The sequence below is a fragment of the Haemaphysalis longicornis genome, unplaced genomic scaffold (assembly GCF_048455015.1).
Source record: "Haemaphysalis longicornis isolate Haplotype H1 unplaced genomic scaffold, Haemaphysalis longicornis Haplotype H1 scaffold_18, whole genome shotgun sequence".
NCBI lineage: Eukaryota > Metazoa > Arthropoda > Arachnida > Ixodida > Ixodidae > Haemaphysalis > Haemaphysalis longicornis.
The window spans coordinates 6169472-6192104 of NW_027526282.1; the positions used below are offsets into that span (position 1 = coordinate 6169472).

Sequence of the window (22633 nt, forward strand, 5' to 3'; positions counted from 1 at the left end):
TCGGGCCTAAATAAGGGCTACCCGGCTTCACGCCTGACTAAATGAAGTGACCTGAATGTATCACTTCTTTTTAGTTTCACAGCAATAATATCTACGCCGCCACCCGTACACAGCTATACATATATCGGCGATTGCCCCAGTGCAATGTTAGGCATTCATGTAAATTTTTCGTAATTTTTCAGCTAGAAGGGAGCCAACAAATACCAGTAAACGACGCACACGATGCAAAAAAAAAAAAAAAAGACATTGGCGAAAGCTGAAATTGGCAACTTCAAAGTAGCAACCTTTCGCCGACCTGGTACGCATAGCACATATTATTGGGCACGTATGTTCATGAGAGCATGATCTAATCACTGAAAGCGCGTATTCGCTGTGGTTCAAAAATTATGCTTTCATTCCGTGAAGACCGATAAACTTGAGTAACAAATCCGAGTTTAGAGAGTTTTGAGAGTAGGGCCGGGGGTCCGCGTTTTCAGGATCGGGCTACAACCGGTGAACTTGTAAACCACACTCCATTTCGTCTGTCTCGTATGTAATTCCTTCCGACACACACACTTAGAACTTGAAGCTACGGATTTACTTTTCTTGTTTTTTACATATTTAAATCATGACTTAAATCAAGCAGTTCGACCCGTGGCTTACTCCGAGCTCACCTCCAAGGCTTTCCGCGTGGCTTTCGACAGAGCTTCGAGGGCCGAATTCTTTGCGGGAGTTGCTCGAGATGGTGCTGCTCTTGGAGTGGCCCTCCTCACTCCTCTCCCTCGTCCTCTCTTGGGAGGTCTCCCCCTCTGACGCTTGGCGGGCGGAGCTGCGAAGTCGTCATCGTCGTCGTCGTTGTCCTCCTCGGTGTCGTTCTCACCGCTTATGGCACTCCTGGTGCTTCTCATTACTTGCTTGCTACCACGAGGCGTCCGTGGTTTTGAAGGCCCACTTCTGGAAGACGCTGCCGCCGCTGCAGCAGGCGTCGCTACGTGTTCCGGAACGTGGAGCCTCGACTCTAGCGCTTCCTTTGACTTGTTCTCACGCGCCGTGCAGGCACCGGCCTTGCTGCTATCGTCGTCGTCGCAACAGGCAGTGTGCAGAGCGTCCAACATGGTGACCCAGAGCCTGTATCCCTTGGTGGCAATCTCTGCGTTGAAGCAAGAAAGCGGTAGGACTAATCAAAAACTTACCTTAAAGAAGGTGCTGTAACAAGCCCGAGTTTCGAAATACAGAACTTAAGAATTCCCTCTCGTAAAACAGTCCCACGTCATGCAAAAATAACAAGTGCACGTAGAGAGTAAGAGCAATAATTAATTCAAGCGTAGAGTTGATGTAGAAGGCGCTCCTTATGATGCAAGGTACAGAAAGCGTTATTTTTGGCATTACTGTTATTCCGCCCTTTCGTATTGGTGTTTGTTTTCCGAGCGGCCAACGGTTGGCCTTACTTTGATACGACTGTCGAGCAACTTTAAGTTGCGACGAACATGTGGTACACACAGAACACCAGCATGACGTGACATATGTGCAAGCTGCCGCGCGCCACACACAACTCGCTAACCTCATGCACCCAGCTATCTATCCCTTGTCGGTTTTAATTGGCCAGAGCTGACCTCGGGCGCACCATGTGGGGATAATCTTCCACCATTATCCCTCAATATTCTTTGTAAGAAGGAATAAGAGGCTACCAGGACCTGACCTCCACCAAAACATCTTCGATTTGGCCTAGAGGGTAACAGCAGCTACCCTGCGTAAAATGTCTCTAGCTCTTCCCACTGCCCCCTTCTTTCTGGGGCAAAGTTGTCCACTCACTCACTCACTCACTCACTCACTCACTCACTCACTCACTCACTCACTCACTCACTCACTCACTCACTCACTCACTCACTCACTCACTCACTCACTCACTCACTCACTCACTCACTCACTCACTCACTCACTCACTCACTCACTCACTCACTCACTCACTCACTCACTCACTCACTCACTCACTCACTCACTCACTCACTCACTCACTCACTCACTCACTCACTCACTCACTCACTCACTCACTCACTCACTCACTCACTCACCTGCGCCATGCACAAATGCCCTGGCGACAACTATTAGGGCGTACCGCTCTGAAGACCGTTGTAGAAGGCGCAGTTTTCGACCATCCTCTTGAAGTCGCTCACGAACTCCTCCTTGCAGGAGTAGGTGCCGTTCTCAACACGCTCGCAGATGACGGTCAGGTCCATCGGCTCCTGCACGGACGAGTGGAAGCGTGGGTTTAGACAACGGCAGCCGGCGGCCAGTCGTTCAATACATACCTTGACTATGCTGAAGTATCCTGGACACATCTCCTCGTCTAATGGAACAGCGAAGAGCCAGGCGTCGTTGTTGTTCCGCACAGCTTCCAGCACTAAGGTGTAGATGCAGGGTGAAGGAAATCGGAAATGTTAGAGGGCATCGAATATTGAAATTCGTGCCTATCACAGCAGGGGGAAACAAAAGATTAGGAGAGGCCCCGCTGGACACCCGCGGATTGAAAGAAGTAAGGAGCAAGTCGGTTCGCTTTTCACCCTCTCCTGGATGTCACTGGCAATCGATGTCACTGGCTATCGCGTAAATGTCACTAGCAATCACGTCGTGTCACTGGCAACGGCTGCGAAGGCTGGCCCACGGAGGCGCTACGTCACGTCACGGCCCTGCCGATGCCCGACAGGCGCCGATGGAGCGGACGCCACTGGCACGAGCAAATGCGAATGAGTTCACGAGTGTGCGCAACATACTTATACTTAAAACTGCGCATTCGGACGGGATAAGGAAAAGAAGAGACAGGACGAGCGCATACACGTAAAAATGAGCGCAGCCTAAAATGGCGTTTCCAGCTTCAGTTGAGGTGGCAGCAGGGCCTCTTCTTAGTTTTTTTCGCCCCATTGAGTCACTGTTCTGAAAGCATTTTTGTGAAATATTTCGTGACGTTATCTATTGCACTGTGCTCTGGGTACTGCCATTTTAAAACGTTTGGGGGCTGCAGGGTAATGACAATGCGTTGTGATCTAACCTCGAAGCCAACCTGGAAAGATTTATGTGCCTCAGAGAAGAAGCATAACAGAACTCACGCTTACGCAATCAAATAGCAAAGTCGACGCACTGAAGAAACTTTCTAACTTGTGAGGCATGCCGTAGCGACGACAGGCTGGGGATTAATTTGTCAGGTCTGATTAAGTCATTATTCGAATAATGAGAATGTTAATCAGTCATCCGCCCAGCTCTGGGCCATTTTTAAACTAGGGGCCTACCTTTGTAGATGCACTCGTTGTTCTAAGGACCACTATAATGATTTTGTAGCCGCGCATGCATCACACATGTGTCTGTACTGTGCGCCTTCTTTTGTACAAAAATTACCTCTGTAGTGACGAGGTCTTTAGGAAAATGGCGATATTTTCTCCCGGCAGCAGAAGACTTACCAATTTCAAGTCGGGAGCGAAGAGTCACCGATCCGGGAGATTTGCACGACCTGTGGTACAAAAACATTTTTAGCAAAAATGTGGCACAGCAAGAACTCTATAGCAGGAAGATACGTTGTAATGCCTGCGAAAGGTAACTGAAGGACACAAAATATACGTTTGGCCTTTAGATTAAACTCGGAAACTACAAATAAGACTAAGAGTAGGCTTTCTTGAGAGTCAAGGGCAAGCTTCGGAGTGTAAAGCCGCGAATTCAGCTTTGATGGAGAAACTACAGGGGCACCTCAGCATTCTCTTACGAAGAGAGAATGGGTGAACATGAGTTATCGCTGAGTTATGTCGCTGAGCTTATAGTGGCTGAGTATAAGCGCGAAATGCACACGAACTTAATTTGTCGCAGTGAGTGCGCTTTACTTGAGCACACAATGTAGCAAAGCTAATTTGCGAAGCGCAAGCTTTTCATCGGGGTTTCTAAAGTCGGTTTCACTATACTTTACCAAAGATGGCTCTAACCTGGCGAAATATGAAGGCGCGTATGAAGGCGCGTACGAAGGCGCGTATTACCACTGAGAAAAATGTCTTTGGTAAAGTATAGTGAAACCGACTTTAGAAACCCCGATGAAAAGCTTGCGCTTCGCAAATTAGCTTCGATGGCTCTAACCTTGCGAAACACTGTTCTGCGTGTGGTTGTACACCACTTTTTTGCGAGGCTTCAGTTTTATCAAAATTTCGGGAAAAAACCACCAGAGAAGTTATAGAATCATTCCACATTAGAAGGTGTGGCGAACGATGTGTCAACGCCTCCTCCCTCACTTTGACCGACAAGGAATACTCCTATCTGTGTCACACGTTGCGGAACTAATGCTTTGGTTTATGTAGGGTTGCGGCGCTGTTTCAGGTTTTTGGGTACTATATGTTTGGCGTGGGTTTTATCTTTTTCTGCCGCATGTGCCTCGGCCGCTGTCAAGTCTTGTAATGGTTTGTATAATGGGGGAGGGATTCCGACCACGTGTACTCTGTATGGTACATATGTGTTTTTTTTTTCAATAAACGAGTAGTTGCGAGTAAGCGCCGTGTTGTCTACGTCTTCCTTCGTCCCTATTTTTTGGGCGCTTTTGTTTTCCACCAAGATGAACACATACCAACTAGCCCAACTTTCTGTTCTTCTTTTAAGTACTTCTTATGAACATTCGTCCCGGCTACTAGAGGACGGTGCACGCGCGAAGAAAACTTTGAACAACTAACCATACATATCCCACACCACTTCGCTCTAAATAAATGATGCAGTTGGGAAGTTTGCGAAGAGAACGTGAACAAGCCCTAACCTGTCCTATCCTTGCGAGGCTTCTCTCTGCAAATGACAACGTAGCACAAGCAGCGCCGGGATGGGTCGTGGACAACATCCGCGGCACTCGAACCCGCGCTATGACCAAAAATAGATTTTTTTTCCTTTTTTTCCCGAAGAGCTCAGAGCGGGTATCTGCACATATATTTGTTATTACCAACAGAAAATATGCCAAGTGGGCGACCGGAAAATGAATGATTTCACTGGGCTACGCTATCGTTACCTACCTCGAAGGCTGTCACGTGTTGTAATCGTAGGACACGGAGAGCTCTAATTCCAACTTAAAACTGTGCTAACAATCATAGCTGCTTTGGATGTGCCATGGTCACTGGATCGTGGAGTTTTCGGTCCTCTTCTATAATAAATAGTGTGGTAATTTTTAGGCATGATGACGATGTCAGAAACCTCGCTCTTTCGCCCATTGTTCGGCGAAGCAGGATCACAAAGGGGCCACAAAAACAAACTACAATTTGTTTAATTTGGAAGAGGTAGCCTTTGGTAACTCCCTCAGCTCCATTCCAATCCCCAAAAATGTTTTTAATCGAAAAAAAAAAACGGAAAGAAATATTCAAAACTTTCAAATTTCGCGCCACAGTGACTTAAAATCGGCAGTAGTGACGTAACATGGGCCAGAACTGAAAACGTAGTTATCAGTGCGTCAGCTACCCGTTAGCATTGAAGTAACGTGATGCAACCGAACTGGAGGCCCCACTGCAACCGCCCAGTCGTGTTTCTTGGCAAAGGCTGAGGCCGGCGGCCGACGATCGCTCAAACAAGCTTCTGTGACGTCACAGAAAAATCGCCGGAAAGTGGCTGGGGAGTCGCCACTGCTGCATATGTTTTCTTTAATGTCTACTATACAGTCGAACCTCGTTATAGCGAACACTGATATAGCGAATTGTCGGATATAGCGAACTAAATACGAAGTTGTTTGGTGACGCTTAATTTCAATGACAGCTATTCTTTTTATAACGAAACCCAAACCTCGAGAGCCGCGTGATATCGGCGAAAAAGAAGAAATATTTGGTTACCGCTAGGCTCAAAACTCGACAGCGAGTATAATAAAAGCAAAATTTGAAAAAAGTGAGACAAAACAACCGTTTTTTAGTACCTTGAGGCCCTTTATTGCGTGGACACTGTGAAAAACTTCATTCCGCTCCAACTGTGAAAAGCCATTAGCCCAAGGCTACACCCTCCTTCAAGTATGAGGTCACAGGCCTGTTTTGCCGAACGAACTTTTGTTATAATTTCACGTTCTCACGTTCCGGTCTGTTTAGTTCGAAATGCCACAAGGAGACAGATAAGGACTACCTCGTTTATAGTGGGTTCGAAGCCTAAAACAATGCGTCTTTTATCTAGGATTGTTGCGTGAGCCAGATTGCCGGTTTATTAGAGCCGATTTTTAACTCTACAGTTATAACAGATATCTGATATAACGAACTTATTACTGCCCCGATAGTACTTTCTTTATAACGAAGTTAGACTGTTTCTTTTTTAACTTTGCGATAAAATTTATGTCATTGTTAGGTGTACAAAGCAGCTTTTTTTAATGAACCCAACTTGTATTTTGCCTTCATGGCCCCTTGGACCATCGACATGGCTACACCCGCCCTGAGCAACCAACACGGCCATTCTCTCACCCGGCCGAAAGCACCCGCTCACGCGTAGGCGAACGCTGGTAGCGTACCTGCTGGGCCCAGTCCGTTGGCGGCGCGGTGATGTCTCCTGGACCGGGCTGGCAAGCTGCTTTCGCGGCCTCCCGGGCCTTCTTCCAGAGCCCCTTCCACGACGTCCCCGCATGGCACCGCTGAAAAGGAGCCGCCAAGGTTTTTGTTACGCACAACGGCTTCAATATATATATATATATATATATATATATATATATATATATATATATATATATATATATATATATATATATATATATATATATATATATATATATATATATATAGCGAATCAGAAAATGGGAAATGAGGGGCTCCGTGAAATAAGACAGAAAATAAGGGTTGGCAGTCAAGAAAACCTCGGAAAGCAAAGGGGAGGTTGTGGTGGGTCATAGAAAGAGATGAAGAATTTTTTGAGTCGAAAAGAAAGTGGTGAAAAAATGCCCGCCGGGTGGGATCCGAACCCACGACCTCCAGAATACCGGTCTGGTGCGATAACCACTACGCTACCGGCGGGGCTGTTTCCCCAGCACTTTCTCGGGTATTTATGTTAAGGTTTTTTTTTTTTTCCCCAGTATTCTGGAGGTCGTGGGTTCGGATCCCACCCGGCGGGCATTTTTTCACCACTTTCTTTTCGACTCAAAAAATTCTTCATCTCTTTCTATGACCCACCACAACCTCCCCTTTGCTTTCCGAGGTTTTCTTGACTGCCAACCCTTATTTTCTGTCTTATTTCACGGAGCCCCTCATTTCCCATTTTCTGATTCGCTACATGCTTAGCGAGGGCCTCTGTTCTGGCAGTCTTGGTGCCAAAGTGGCAGTCTTGGTGCCGAATTGTGTCGTCTAACCCGGCGTGCATCTCTCGCAGACACTACTTTCATTTTGAAAGGCATGTCCCCGTGTCGTTAATTGGCTGTTCATTATTCCATACCCAGAAGTTGCTGCTTGACTCCCAATTATTTAAAATATTATTTCCTCATGCAGCTTAAAGGACTTCCAAGTTGTGCTCGCTCGATTTTAGTTTCACTTGCCTGAACTCCCTTCTGTCTTTTGTAAGTCCTGTACTCGGCTTTGACGATTGCGATGATTGTACCAAACGCTGTAATAGTAACTACTTAGTCACTTGGTATTCTTACATAGGCAGCATAAACGCTTCTGATTTTCACACCGCCCTTCCTTGCTCCTCAAGTTATTTGTGATATCCTTGCACCGGTATGGGTTGAACGATTTGCACCAAATTATTTAACCTCTCTCCCCCTTACGCGCGAGCCAAGTGCATTGGTGCCCGCAAAGCCCGGTACACGTGCCCAAGGAACGAGTCAAAAATATCCTTACGAAGTGCTTGCAATGAATGAATTAATTTATTCATACCGGAGAAGTCGAACGCCTCATGTTGGGAATGAGGAGGTGGTACACAATACGTCTCATGTAAAGCCAACATCTACCTCGCTTAATTCGCAGTATACTAGAACTCCGGTAAACTCTTCGCGCCAGAAGAAAATGATATACCGTATTTACCCGATTATAATGCACCCCATTTTTTCCACGATGGCGAAGGCCAAAGATTCGAAAAATCTAAAGCAGCCCCCCCCCCCCCCCCCTCCCTCCGCCTATTTTTCTCGCGGTCGAATCTTGACGAGACGGGTGCAAGCAATAAAGTTTTATTATTCGGCTAACATTCAAAGGAAAACTAGGTACAAACAGTGAACCCAACGTCTGATACTCAGTCATCCTCACTACCATTGGAGTCGGTTGTGCCGCTTGCGGCGCCGCTATCAGTATCCCCCAGCAAGTCGTCTTCTGTTCCGTTGAAGTGGTTTGTAATTGATAGCTTCATAAATTCCTAGGCCAAAACGTCAACTCGAGCCCGCTTTCATGCGTCTGAAATCCACCTTGCGATGGTTGCTTAAAAAAGGGGGTGCTTAGATTCACATGCGAACTTTTCTTCCAAACTTCTTTCCAGAAAATAGGGGAGGGTGTTTAGAATCGCAAAAATACGGTATATACAAAGCTACAGACGAATGAGGTCTTGTTTCTGGATAGCTGGGATGCAGCAGTTGTGCGGGACATTTTACTACATGCGCTAACTCGCACACGGTCCTCGAACCGCCTGAGTGGTCAGGTTTGTTCGCTTTAGCCGCGGCATTGGGTGCCTGTCACTATTTTTGTGTCCCGGCGGAATCGGCGTTTCGCCGACGCCAATTTGATTGCTCGCTCTTTAGCCGGCGGTACTGCCCGCACGCTCGATTCTTCATCGAGTACAAGCGGTGGCGGGAGTCACAAGACCCGTCGAGGCAAAGGCACCTAGTGAGCCACGGTCGTCTCCACGGCTACGCATCCAGCTTTGCGAAGGCAGCTCTCCCCTTCGCTCTCTCAACGCCACCTAGCTCTTCCATCGCTCGCTCTGGAAACAGAGCGACGCTAAAACAAACAGGGCGCCAGCTTTTTGCACAACACGCATGCTATCCAAAAAAGCCAGACACACAAAAGGCTGCATATTTTTTTGGTGGCTTCTAGCTACAAGGGCAAATAGTTTTACGGTATGACGCGCATCAGCGTGCAAGTCAGACACAAAGGGCGGGCGGCTTTAGACGCAATAATAACTTACTGTATGCCATGATTTCATTTTTTACAGCTGAATAAATTCCTTGTTCTGTCGTTTCATTTTCGTTTGTTTTGTCGTCGTTGTTTTACTTTTAATTCCATTCATACCCCAATTTCCCTTTTTCGGATACCGCCCCCCCCCCTCCTCGAAATGAAATCGTGCGTACACAACTGATATAAGCTGAAGATATTTGAAAGAATCACCTTCAAGGAAGTGAGCATTGCAGTAGAGAGAGAGAGGGTACACTTTATGAAATCAAGGAAAGGCTTCAGAAAGTTGTTCTAATTCCAGAATGCCTTGACGTCAGGCCGCGTCGACAGCTCTTCCAATCAAGTGCAGCTGATCTTCGAGGCCGGAGCTGGCCAAGGCTCTCTCTCAAAGCTCTGCGGAAGGTGGAGGCTGAAGGGGGGGGGGGGGGGGGGTCATGCTAGATTTGTCCAGTCATCCACTATGTTACTGAGGGTCTCAGGTACTCCACAGGAGCGGCAAAGGGGAGATTGTGTAGGGTCGAAGAGGGGCATTCCGGTAGAGTGTGCGAAGGTCATTGCAGTAGACAGTGGAATCGTACTAGGAGATGTAGTGATAAGCCAAATGGGAGAATTTGTAATTCCAAAGCATTCAATGCCCCTCGCACGACAATCCAGCGTCGACAGGACAGAGTGATGGTTCCACAAATGTCTGAAGGCACAAAGAGAAAAAGCAAGGAAATCTAGGAGAATGTGATTGTGAAATTCGAATAAAGGTCCTAATGAACGCGGTTTGAGCAGGCATAACCTCCCCCAAAGCCGTCACTTGATTTTAGCTAACTAAATGTGGAATTACAGTGCACGCGTTTAAGCCTTAGAAACCTCTGTTGGAGACATTGCTTACGTGAGTAATTTGAGCATGGTAATGACAGAAGTAGCAAAGCACGTTCACGCCAATAGTTTACGTCAACTGTTCACAAACGGCGGTCCACGAGAGCATTTAAGGGACCCATTAACCATTTCCCGAAACTCTTCCTCAATTAGTTTCTCCGCTTTGCCAATCTTTACTTGGTATGCTAAAAGATGGCGTCTGGGCTGCAACACCTGCGCGCTTGATTTCTTCGCGTAGCGAATTTTTAAGGTTTGCTTTTAAATGCAGAGCGTTTCAGTAACTCACGATGTCACCCGCGTTGACGTCCGTGGTCGTAGTCCGCACCCCTCCCCCTACACTATATAAAAGAAAATACTATCCGGCGCCAGGTTTCGATCCCTTGACCCTGCGGGCGGAACGCAATGTACATGGTGCTCTACCCACTGCGCTACAAAGCCGACACAGAATGGGGACGCTGCGAACGCGCCTTATATCGTTGACTCATTCAAATTACTGCTGACGAGCGCTCTCTCGTCAGCAGTTGCCACAAGTGCAACAACATCAACGTAACGCAAACTACTTAACGTCGTGCTTCCCCCGGAAATGCTGTGCATTTGATCGTGTCCCTCGCGAGGGGGATGTTTCGCACTTGATCGCACTTCCACTGCTCTCTGCGCATGCGCCCCGTCGCTATAGCAACGGAGGCGCGTCGTCTGCTTCCAGGACGCCGCGGCGCCAAATTGAAACGGGTGGTGAGCGGTGGTGCCGCACGCCGCTCGTCGAAACGCGCCGTCGGAAGCGAGAAACGCCGTCGCCACATCTACGATCGAGATAAATAAATGCAAACGTAAAGCGCCAGACATTCGGCGCATTTACCTCATCCTAACCATTTCATCTCTCTCTCTCTCTTCTTTTATATTTACACCGACTCCAAGCAGCGGACACCACCTCACGTGCAAGGGGGGGGGGGGGGGTGCAGCCTGCTCCGTTCATAACACAATTCGAAAAAAAGCCCGTCGCCTACGGGAGGAAGGCTACAACATTTTCTTTTGCACAGCACATCAGCTATGCAGAAAAGCTTAACACACAAAGGGCATGCATATAGCTGTTTGGCTACTTTTAACTGCAAGAGCAAATTGCTTGACAATATGACACGCGTAAGCGTATGTCAGATACAAGAGGCGGACATTGAATAAGTATGTGTGTGATTCTAGCTGAAAGTGCAAACTGTCTAACAGTTTAACCCGAATCAACATCGTTTACCCCATTACTCTTGCCAGCCCTAAAGGGGTTTGCGACATACTCATGGCTGAGAGCCAGTGGTGTATGTTTAGGGATAACAGGCCTAGGCCTAGTCCTCTCAGTCACGTAACAGAGAGAGGAGAACCCCGGAATGGGAAAAGGATCATGGTGATGGTAATGAGAGAACACAATTTCTTCACTGGACACGTTTCTACTACTACCTCTGCTGGGATGGTCTTTTTTTTATTAAATCTACCCCGGAGGCAGCTGTGGAACTGCGGTTGCCCACGAAAGTACACCTCAGAAAAAGATGCAAAGGAACACAAAAATGCTGCACAGCGAGGAAGAGGCAGGCGCTCGCTGTTACTATACCCCCCCCCCTCCCCCTTCACCCCTCACCCACACACAAACCGACATTTACGGCGCGAAGAGTACATGGTACGTATACATCCCACCGATTACGAAGACGTTGTCGCAACAGGTGACATAATTATGACAGACCTACCATGGCATATAGAGGTCGCATAGCGTGAAATAATATATAAAGATTTCTCATGCCCACACGAAAGTAATCTCCAGGGTTTTTCAGAATTTTTGTTTTGCATTCACAGACAGGCTCTATGTTACGGTATGTGTGCAAATGTTAATCCAAAGTGCTCATTTTTTCCTGCTGACCCAAGGAATTCTATGCCATCTACATATGCAGTGGCAAGCGGATCGATGCGAACTTCGCCGTACAGAATATTTAAAAACAGAATAGACAGAATTGGTCCTTGTGGCACGCCCACGTATTTTGACGGCAGCGACCAGTAAAAATACATTATAATAACAATGCTTTTCTCAGGCGGCAATGGTTGGGGCACCTGTAGATCCTGGAGGGCTAGTCGAAAATTCAGATTGTAGCAATGTGGGGTTTGTCGCGCTATTCGCGGAAAGGAAAGCACTGGTGCTCTTTTGCAAAACCCAAACGTGCCCGAAGCAACCAGCATGCTTTCAAAAGCGTACAAATATTGCGTTGGGTTGCTGGCTTTCTGATGACATGGAGGCAAATGAAAACAAAATCCTCTTACCTGCTATAAGGCGTGGTGGCCGCTTTTTCCGAAGACCTCAGCTGACAATGATCATTGAGAACGTCGTTGGCGAACGTCACTGTGGTAAAAAATGATCGTCATCTGGGATGCTTGGCGTCCTGTCGTGCGAAGACTCCTGGCGGAAGTTGCCTTAATAGTCCGCCACATCCAACGGGAACGCAGTCACACCTTGTTACACTTGAGCCAATTGCACAAGTCACCAGTAGACACTAACCTCTCGTGCCCTACAGGGGACTCTTAGCTCCCAAGAATATTGCAGATAGGCTGTGGACACAGCACGACCAACAGTATCACGCACTCCAATTTGGCCGAGAAGAAATCAAACTTATGTCGTGGTGGTCATCATGTCTTTCACAACCCGTAAGCATTCTTCGCGGCATACACGTGAGGTCCTGTGTTTCGCTCGCCGCAAAATCCACTGTTAATGCAACACAAGTCCGGACCCGAAAAGTAACTGTCCACAGTTCCGAAGTATTCCTTGGGTGAACGTTTCGCAGGCTGATACGTCGCCCCTGTCGAGCTACACTTGCGCGAGCTCAATCCAAATCCACACGCAAATCCTTCGATGAGACAGCCACAGACCACCGGAGACCTCCGGATCGTAGATGGGTGCTGCGCAGTGAAAGAAAAACGAAATCGCGGGTCCCGCTCGGCTCACGCGTGTAGCGCCTGTCACCAGGCGGCCAACTAGTGTGCGGTGCACCCAAGCCGCAATCGGCATGGTGCCATCCTCTGCGGCATACCATCCCACTCTCCCGCTGGCGACTGCACCGCGGGAGAGGGAGAGGGAGGAGGGAAACTGTACGCCGTTGAAGACGGTGAGACGAAAGCATTGCCAGAGGGATTAAGGTGGAGAGAGGGGCCCTAACAACGACACGTTTAGCGGGGGCGTACCAAAGTTAAACGGCGGTGGGAGGGGGAGTTGCGGGGGGAGACGGAAGAAGCGGTGGGCGACGAAGGAAGAAGGGAGCCACAATGGGACGTAGGAACCTGCGCTCGTTAGGGCTGCGTGAAGCCATCACCCCGCAGAGTGGCTGTTCTTTGGGTGCTGACCACGCTCCCGGGCGCGCCCGTTTTGTAAAACGTCGGCTACTGTTTGCTTTCTCGTCTTCTCTCGGTCGTTTGCTTTTGGCGGTAGTGAGCGCGACAAGTGTTCTACCGGCGCTCGCAGCGATGCTTCGTGTCGGTGGTTTTCTGCTTCAGGCACGACAGTTGTAAATGCTTTTGTTTTCGTTCTTCAGTACGAGTCAATGCTACTCGATGTTTGGGATGTATGTAGATACCACAATATGCGATAACTAGAGACCGGATTTAAGGCAAATGCCTATTTTGTTTCTTGCGCTCCTATCGCCCCCCCCCCCCCCCTTTGAGACTTGAATTAGAGGTTTAGGAAGGCTTTTATGGTATTTTTTTTTTTAAATCGGCGTCTATATGTAAACTGAATAACCTCAACTCTCTCTTTCGAGTGAGCTTTTAGATCGTTATTCATGTTACTGGCTACAATGTCTGTTTTGAACAATATTTTATATGGAGTTCAACCTGCTTCTTTAGTTGAACCGGCTACTGGGCAACAATAGATCGTAGCAGTAGTTGAATTTCGCTTCTGTTCTTCCTGATGAGTGATGAAGACGAAATAGTGAGGTTCTTTGATGCTCCGGCCGAGATGACGATCTCGGCTCGCCCCGATGACCGACGTCCGATGCTTGAAGAAGGTTGAGGGATGAGGACTGCCTTTCTTGCTGGATATTAGGTTTATTTACACTATTTACATTACTCCAAGTATTTACATCAGGACAGAATGACGGTTACTTTGACACTCTACCCGCAGCATCCTGTTCGGCCAAGATCTATACTGAACTAGATCCCTCTCGACCGACCCCGGCCAAAACCCAACACTCCGGTGCAAGATGGAGAGGCGAAATCTAACTGCAGTGAAATGGCACGCTCATTCTCAGTGACAAGAGACTGATTCCAAAAATCTGGGGATGATGAAATTTGCGACTGTTTCCACAATTTTCAGAATGATTATTAGACTACGTTCCGCGTGCTATCCGAAACAAATTTCTCCGAACACGTGCAGTCGCATCCTCGTTTACAGAAACCCACTCAACTCCAACTCTACTTCCAACGCAAAGTTTGTGCATCGAACGGAGCCAACTACGAAACATCACTGAGGAGCTGCATTGCCTTACGCCTTGAAATTTACACGGCCGATGGGAGCCTAAAATACGCTTTTCCATCGAAAGTCTGTTCGGCTGTTAAACATCTTGTTAAATATCGCACGTCTTGCCTGTACAATTCAGATAATAATATTGTACGTGAAGAAATTGCCATATTTGTACCTAACAGTCCTCATGTAAGAACGTGTTAATTTTGTAATAAATCATCGCCTCTGGCATTTATTATTTTTGTCTGTTTTTGTTGTGTCGTAATTTAGTGTTGGTTAGGGAAATATGTAGCGCTTTTTTAAAGCAGTATTCTCAGCTTTTAAGCATTATTTTTCATTCCTGATTCGCTATATGCGACGCTGGAGGAAGCGACAGCGGCCATTGAACATAGGTGTTGGCAGTCAGCTTGTTGAATTAGGCCAATAAATCGTCATTTATCCAGCACTTATACGGGGCAATAGAACGGCAATATTCAACTCTTGGTGCCTTTGTGCCTTCATAAACAACATTTTCGGTTTTCCTGTCGTAGACAGAGGTCGCCCACGCCTTCGATTTGCACTCATGCAAAAATTTATGGTGCCTGCTGTTGAAGGCCGACAACGTTGTTTTACCTGTCTATGGCACCTAAAACGCGCGTTTTTAACGCCTAAGGATGCGACCTCTAGTGATAACGTTATATCAGTCCGTTGATGTAGATTGTGATTAAGGTATTCATTATTCAGGCATGTACGCTGGGCTTCGTGCAAGCACCAATATTCGGCATGTTACACCCCAAATATCTGAAAATTTTATTTTTTTTATTTCGTCTTTGCTGCTTCCCGTACTCTCGTGTTTTCATTTCTTGTTCGCTTTAAGTGGACAATAATATGTCTACTGCTCTGGTTACAATTACTCATGCTCCAACTGCTACACCGCATTCTAATTTTTGTATTTAAAAGATTTATGTTAAGTGTACATTTCCGCTCCGTATAAGGTCAGCATCATCAGCTGAGCAAGCAGTCCGACGAAGGCGCCTCCCATATGACTTCAGCTGCTCTTATGCTGCGCTGCCTGCCACCAAATTTTCTGATCCTGTCCACAATGCCGCAGACAAAGGGAGGGGGAAAAACAGGCAGCGAACCTTTAATTGTCGTTATTGCTCTTTCACTGCCTTTCATTTCAATGTTCTTTTCTCCCCCGGCGAGACCTGTGCCCTCTTTCGAGAGACAAAACTTCGCCATGTAAATGTTACCCGTTTAATAAACACTTTCTCTCTCTCTCTCTCTCTCTCTCTCTCTCTCTCTCTCTCTCTCTCTCTCTCTCTCTCTCTCTCTCTCTCTCTCTCTCTCTCTCTCTCTCGTGCACTCTTCCATTACTCGGCGGCTGGAACGTGCATCCGCGCAGTGTGCAGGAGACAGCCCGAGGCCATGGCGATCGCAAAGCAGAGCGTCCCCAGCAGCAAGATTGCACTTTGACAAGGCGAAACTAAACAGCCACATCAGGAGTTCACCTAGACATCCATGTTTTCGCATTGATAACGCCTAAGAGGTGCGTAGGTGACCTCGTTTTTTTTTTTTTTTTCATTTTTTCCGTCTCCAGGAAAAGCAGGGTAGCCACTGCTGGGACTCGATCCCGCGTTCCCTTGTTCAGTATCCCGGCGCCTCAGTCACCAGCTGGGCCACCGCGGAAGGTATTATGGGGCGCGTAAGTTACAGCGGTCCTTATAACAATCTCGTCCTCTGCTCCCTCAACTTTGCACTTTCTCAACGTTCGCTCTTGCTTTAGGAACAGCCCATCGTCTATCAACTACGTCGAACAATTGTAATTTACATTACCAAGGTAATGCAAACTGCGCTATAAAATTGCACTTTGATTTCAGAAAAAAAAAAAAAACATTGCTTGAAGATTCATTGATGGATCTTAAATAACGCGTGAGCAGCTCGTCCCTTTCGAACCTGAGTGCCATCCGGCCCGCTCTTGCTCTAGCTTCAGAAGACCGCAACATGGCGTTTCTCGCATGTCCCGTTGTACACGGTGACAACCGTGCTTCGCGCAGTAATTATCTCAGTAATCCCATTTGCCCGCTTGACCACATTGGCTGCCTCCTCACGCTCCTTTTGTTGCCCAGCAGTATCGGCCGCGGTCATTTCCATTGCTTGCTCTTTCGGCTCCCCGCACTGGCAGCACACTCCCGTTTACAGCGCTCACAAGCGGCCAATGGTGTTACGGGAGGCGTCGAGACGACGGGCGGCGGGCAGCGGGCGCAGGGGAAGAGGCAGGTGGCCAGCCGCGCTTCGACTGAGGTTTCCCTAGCGACGTCGACAGCAGATCGAGGGCAGCGCGACCGCCGCTACGCACCTTTTGTTCCCTGTTATGTCGCTGTCTCTGGAGACGTTTCCACGGCGAAACGTTTTGCCGACATGCCCCATGTAACAAATTCCTCATTAATAATCCTTGGGGACCTTGAGGGTATTCGTAAATAAATAAATAAATAAATAAATAAATAAATAAATAAATAAATAAATAAATAAATAAATAAATAAATAAATCTATAAATAAATAAATAAATAAATAAATAAATCTATAAATAAATAAATAAATATTGATCATGCCATAAATCCCAACAATGGCAGATTATAGCTGAACCCAAACCTGCCTGCTTTCTATTCGGTTGCTCGCACGTGAATTCAGTACAAGTATACCGTTTCACACTAAAAGGCGGCAGCATGTGTTAAGGAGGATTAAAAAAGGACAGTCAGTTTGATGCCGAGAGAAACCGCATTAGAACAGCAATAAATAGAAAATGCTGTGGAACACCTTTTACGATAAAATTAAAAAATTACAGTAAATAAACACAGAAAAAAAGTTAAGCTAACCCACAAGCAACCGAAACCGTGGTGGACAGTTGAACTTAGAAATCGAGAGAAAGCGAGCGGGAGCGCCAAGAATGAGGTATCAAAAATCGCAAAGAAAATCAGAGAACAATTTAAGTGAGAGTACTGTAATGAACGCAAAGCTTATAACCATACTTTAGCAGCAGCAAAAAAAAAAAGTTAGGAGCATCTTTGTTCACCAGTTCATAAAAAATCCCTTCACATTACCGTATAAATTAGCCAGAGGAACAGTAAAGCAACCAATTATCATTCCATGTTTGGAGCCAGAAAGTGGAGAAAAAAGAAAATAAGCCGGAGAAGTTATACGAGGTCGACAAGTTTTACGACGAGAATGATATTTTTCCCCTTCAAAACGATCCCGATAAAGCTGTTACAACAGAGGATAACGCAGTGATTGGGCGCCACATTAAGCGCCACATTGGGCGCTGCGGGCTGCGGTGTCACCGATCTTCGAGTCCGCGCCACTCGCTGCCCGCACTTGCTCGGGTCGCTGGGTTCGCCGTTATTCGCTTGTATCCATGCTTGTATCCGCTCTGTCGAAGACGCCGAGGACTCCGTACCGCTTCCGAGCACGAGCGAAGCCGTCGCTGCCGTGGCCCTGCTACGGCGATACTGCGCAGTGCCATTGAGGGCAGCGGTCTTGTGCTTGTCGACTGTTTAGATGCCGTGGAGCAAGCAGTCACCAGCAACGCATTGCACTCCAAGAAGCAGGCTACACTCACGCAGTTCTTCCGCCCCAATAAATGATTGTTTTCTTTCCGAGAAAGTGTCGTATCAATAGTGAACTGCAGGGTGGTAAGAGCTCAGCGTTAGCTCGTGACTCCGTCGGCAAGATTGCTCTCATATAGGTTTTTTTTTAATTCACTTTCTATATCGAATTTTTGCTATATCGAACTATTTTACAATCCTCGCGCTGTTCGATATAGGCGGGCTTTACTGTATAGGATACAGTCCATGAAGGTGGAAGGAATCAAACGTAATCTCATACCAAAAACAGGAGAAAATCAAGGAGTCAGCAAATATAGACCTTTAGCAGTCAATTAAATGTTAGGAAAAGCACTGGAAAAAATAATTAAGGACAGAATATATTCCTTCTTAACAAAAAAAAAAGCTGTATAGCAAAAAAAAAAATTCGCATTCACTCATAATACTTCGGCAACCGTCGCTTTAAACGAATTAAAAAACATAATTGATAAAGCAGGATTATCTAAAGGGGTACGTATTGTCATCTCTTTAGATATAAAGAACGAATTTAGCTGCATAAAGTCGTCTGTCATAAACTTTCTAAAAAATACATCGGTCAGTCCAAAAACCTCCGTCATTTAGACCCATAATATAAAAAATAGCTATATCATCTTAACACGGGGAAATCAAGAATTCAATGCGATCTCAAGTCAGGTTCTGCGAAGGGTGACCATCATTTTGGAACATCACTATTTCGTGTCTCCTAAACAGCAAATTCCCTAGTGATGTATATATCCAGATTTTTGGTGACGACATACATTTAGTAATAAAAGGCAAGCGCTCAAAATAGTATAAAACAAAGGAATAGACAAGGAAATGACACTTCACAGTCTACCAACAACCACCTCCCATTATCGAACGTGAAAACAAAAATCTTGAATTCTGTGAAGAAATCAAAATATTAGGCGTCTGTATAGACAAGCTCGGTTTAACTTCCCATATAAATTACATAAAGGAAGAGGCAAACCAAATAATATGCAGACTAGGACGCTTACAACTGGGCGCTTACCAGTGAACACCTTTAAACTTTATCATAGCTATAAAAAGTGTCATAGCTTACAGGTCGTAATGAGAAAAAATCGTAGAAGTATTCAAAGAACAATCCTCAAAGCATTTCAAAAACAGTATTCAACCCTGCCTTGAACATCTTAGCAAATATCCCATTTAACGATCGAAAAAAAAAAACTTAACATTTACCGTAGTACTCTTTGCCGGAAACACGTTCTCCTGGAAAAACCGCAGTTTCGCAGGAGACCACACAGCAGCAGCATCTAGTAGATAAGAAATCTTTCCCATATCTTACTCAAGCAATTACGCAGACAAACTTGGTGGTCTTTACAGACGGCTCGCCAGATAAACCTATCTTAGGAGCAGCTTTCGTAATTTTAGATAAAGCTGGCAAAATAATATAAACCAAACAATACAAACATCCGGAGTACAGCAATATCTTTGAGGCAGAAGGAATCGTTATTTAAAAAGTAATTGGATGCCTCCAAACTAGCGACAAAGAAGAGAACGTACAGTTGTTTAGTGATACCCTATCAGCCTTAAAAGCAGTTACCAATCCAAATAATCGAAACTCAGATATATTCAGAATTAAAGAAATGCTAAAAAAAATAGAAAACAAGGTCAAAACAACGTCAATTTACATTAAAGGTCACAGTGGCAATGTTGGCAACAAAGTAGCGAATGAAATGGCTGAGAAAGCAGCAAAATGTAGCGAAAAAATAAACTGGCCTATTCTGCTACAATTCATCAACAGCTGGATATTACCTTAAGAAAACGCTGGAATGTTGCGTGGCAACAACAAATAAATAAAGTCTACTCATTCCAAATAATAAAAAATGTACAAAACAGTCCGGGGCAGTTTTCCACGAACTATTACACCTCGGAGGTTATCACTGGGCTCGGTAGATTTCCATTTTACTTTCAGAGGTTTGATATTAAAAGTAACAATTAATGTAAACGTAACCTACCAATAGTCAACTTCGACCATTTACAGGACTGGCCCATAACAATCGAACACAGAAAACAACTTTTTTACCGTCTATAGAAATAAGCTCACAAGAAGGAAACCTGAGCTAATAAAAAAAAATCTCAGGCCATCTCCACTAACGTGATACCTGGTGATGGGCGAAGCATGCAGTGTATAAGTGTATTCTTGGCGCCTTGGCGTTTTCGCCAACGGAGATGAAACCGTTGGGAGATAGAGGTATGCTGTTTTGCTGTAAAAGTATCTTGTCTTTTAAGCACGGAGCTCACTAGCGAGAGGCGTAAACAAGTGTCCCGGTGTTTTCTTTAAAAAAGTACGCGCTACGTTCTAGCGCGAATCGTAAACGAGTTTCCTGGCGTTTTAGCACCCTGACTACATACGATTACGACGACGATAGGAGACGCCAACAGCCCCAGCCCCTAAGGGGTTTTGCCCCTAAAATACGGAAGCGTTCAAAATTCTAGAAGAAATAACAATCTTAATTAACGGTAATATTGAGCAATATTAACTCCTCAAATATATGGGGTCAAAATTCCGCAAACACACATACACACAAAATGAGCGGAAAATAACGCGAGAATACCTTTGAGATCTTGTTTAATTGTCTGGGACGTTTAAATTGAGTTATTTTCTGTTCTATAATTATCTTGTGTAATTACATTTTTTTAAGATTGCTTCTGGATTTGAAATCAAAACGTACATTTTGAATGTATATTCTGTTTTACCCGTTGTACCTTGGAAGCACGGGAAGGGTCTCGGAAGACGGGAAGATTAAAAATTGGCCGCGTATCTGCTCCTTTCGTTGCAAATGTCGACAAAAGACGATAGTCTTTATCGACTTTTGCCAAGTAAATGCCTCCTTTCGCCTTCCCGATCACCTCTCATTTTGTTCCTCTTGCGTCGCGCTCCTCCCAAGGTAAAGATGCCAAACGTTTGCTTAAACCATTTTAAATTTACCGCGTTCCACTGCTCCAGGCCGGGTGTCTCGATGCCAACGCTGCTGTACGGCGAAGACGCGCGTGAATCGAGGCGCCCTACTTCAACGTTTATAGAACCGCGTATCCCTACTCCGCGTGCGTTGCAAGAAGAACGTGGAACCTACCTAGTGGAACCTTTCGTAACTGTTGCCGGTTGATTTCTTAATTAAAATGGCGCCAGAAGCTATAGTGGCGCGGGCGACAGCAGGCGACGGCGGAGTGAATTTTGTTTCTGGAGTTGATGAAGTATTTAATTTCGCAAAAATCAAGCACGTACGATTTTTCTATAAAGGAACACTGCAAATATCACTTCTGTATTAATATGTTGTCTTAATATGTTGTCTTATATTTGCGTAATGCCTTGTTCTTCTCCAACAATGTTGACAAGTATGAACATTACACCGGGCTTAGATGGGTAGATTTAGCTGTCACTATATAAGACGATTGCGCAGGCATTGTTTTACTTTGGCCGGGTGGCTGAATCGAGTCACAGACAGACGGACAGACAGACAGACAGACAGACAGACATACAGACCAAAATTTCTGGGTTTAAGTAGCCCAAGAAAGACTATCGTCTTTAATAAAGTAAGTTACGAACGCGATATAGGTGGCAGGATACAAATGGTCATGGTCTTCAAATTTGCGTCGGTGATCGGAGCACTAAAGGTGGAGCAAGTCACTTCCGTTGTCCGGTCAGCTCGTTATCGCCTTTGTCGGATCGAAGGATTTAAAGGTGCAGTGAGTACAAACTACGACTTTGTTCAAACTTTAAAAAAAAAAGGAAAAAAAAAAAGAGACTAACTTTTGGTAACTTTCTCAGCACCCCTTAACCGAAGAACGGAAGGAATGTTGAACACATTTCAAATTTCGCGCTACAGTGGCGTATTATAGTGACAGGAGTGATGTAATACGGGCCAATATTAAAAACGCAGTAATCAGTGTGTTAACTGCATGTTACCATGGCCGTGATACTATAAAATGGGACTAGAGGCCCTGCTTCAATCGCCAGTCATGCTGCTTGACGGTGGCTTAGGATGGCGGCTACTACAAGATTCTGTGGCATCATAGAGAAATCGCAGGAAACTGACTAAGAACAGTAGGGCGATACCAAACACCTGAAGAGCTGGCGACTTCCTAGTATATTGGGAAGTCGTCAGTGCGCCATATGTTTTCTTTAACGCAACGATTAGTTCTGGGTAGTTAGCGGTAAAATTGGTACCATTGTTATCTGGACAAATAAGTTTTTTTTAAAGAACCAAACCTGCATTATGTCTCCGGCTAGTTTAAGATTCCGACAGCTGGGATGCAAAAACGGTAGGATCAGGAGCCATTTCTTGTCGTTCAGTAGTCGGGCAGCTATCGACACACCGTAGACCAAGTGGGCACCAGGGGCTAAAACATCTCGCTAAATGGTCGTTCCCTGGGCTCAAATCGGTGCGGTTCAATTCCATTCTTCAATTCTCAACGTCCTCACCCCAATCGCCTCGTTTGGTATAGCCATACAGAGCCGAATTCAGGCACTGCCACAGATTCTGCCGAAATGGTCCTCTGGAGGCCTGAAGAAAAAATGCTCGCCAGTGTTCGGCACCCTCATTGCACGTAGTCTGCCGTGCTTTACGGCCCCCGATGAGGATGTTGTTTCTCTCGCTCCGGAACCCCT

General features: G+C 46.0%; 1 protein-coding gene across 1 annotated transcript in view; it reads right to left on the reverse strand.

Annotated features, from left to right (window-relative positions):
• LOC144166596 (uncharacterized) overlaps positions 1-22633 on the reverse strand; it is a 47292-nt gene that overhangs the window by 8909 nt on the left and 15750 nt on the right. The window contains exons 2-6 of the mRNA XM_077696105.1: positions 6464-6583; positions 3432-3481; positions 2289-2380; positions 2096-2222; positions 654-1129 (exon numbers count right to left, since the gene is read on the reverse strand). Coding sequence (XP_077552231.1) covers positions 654-1129; positions 2096-2222; positions 2289-2380; positions 3432-3481; positions 6464-6583 — 865 coding nt within the window. The remainder of the gene's footprint in view (positions 1-653; positions 1130-2095; positions 2223-2288; positions 2381-3431; positions 3482-6463; positions 6584-22633) is intronic.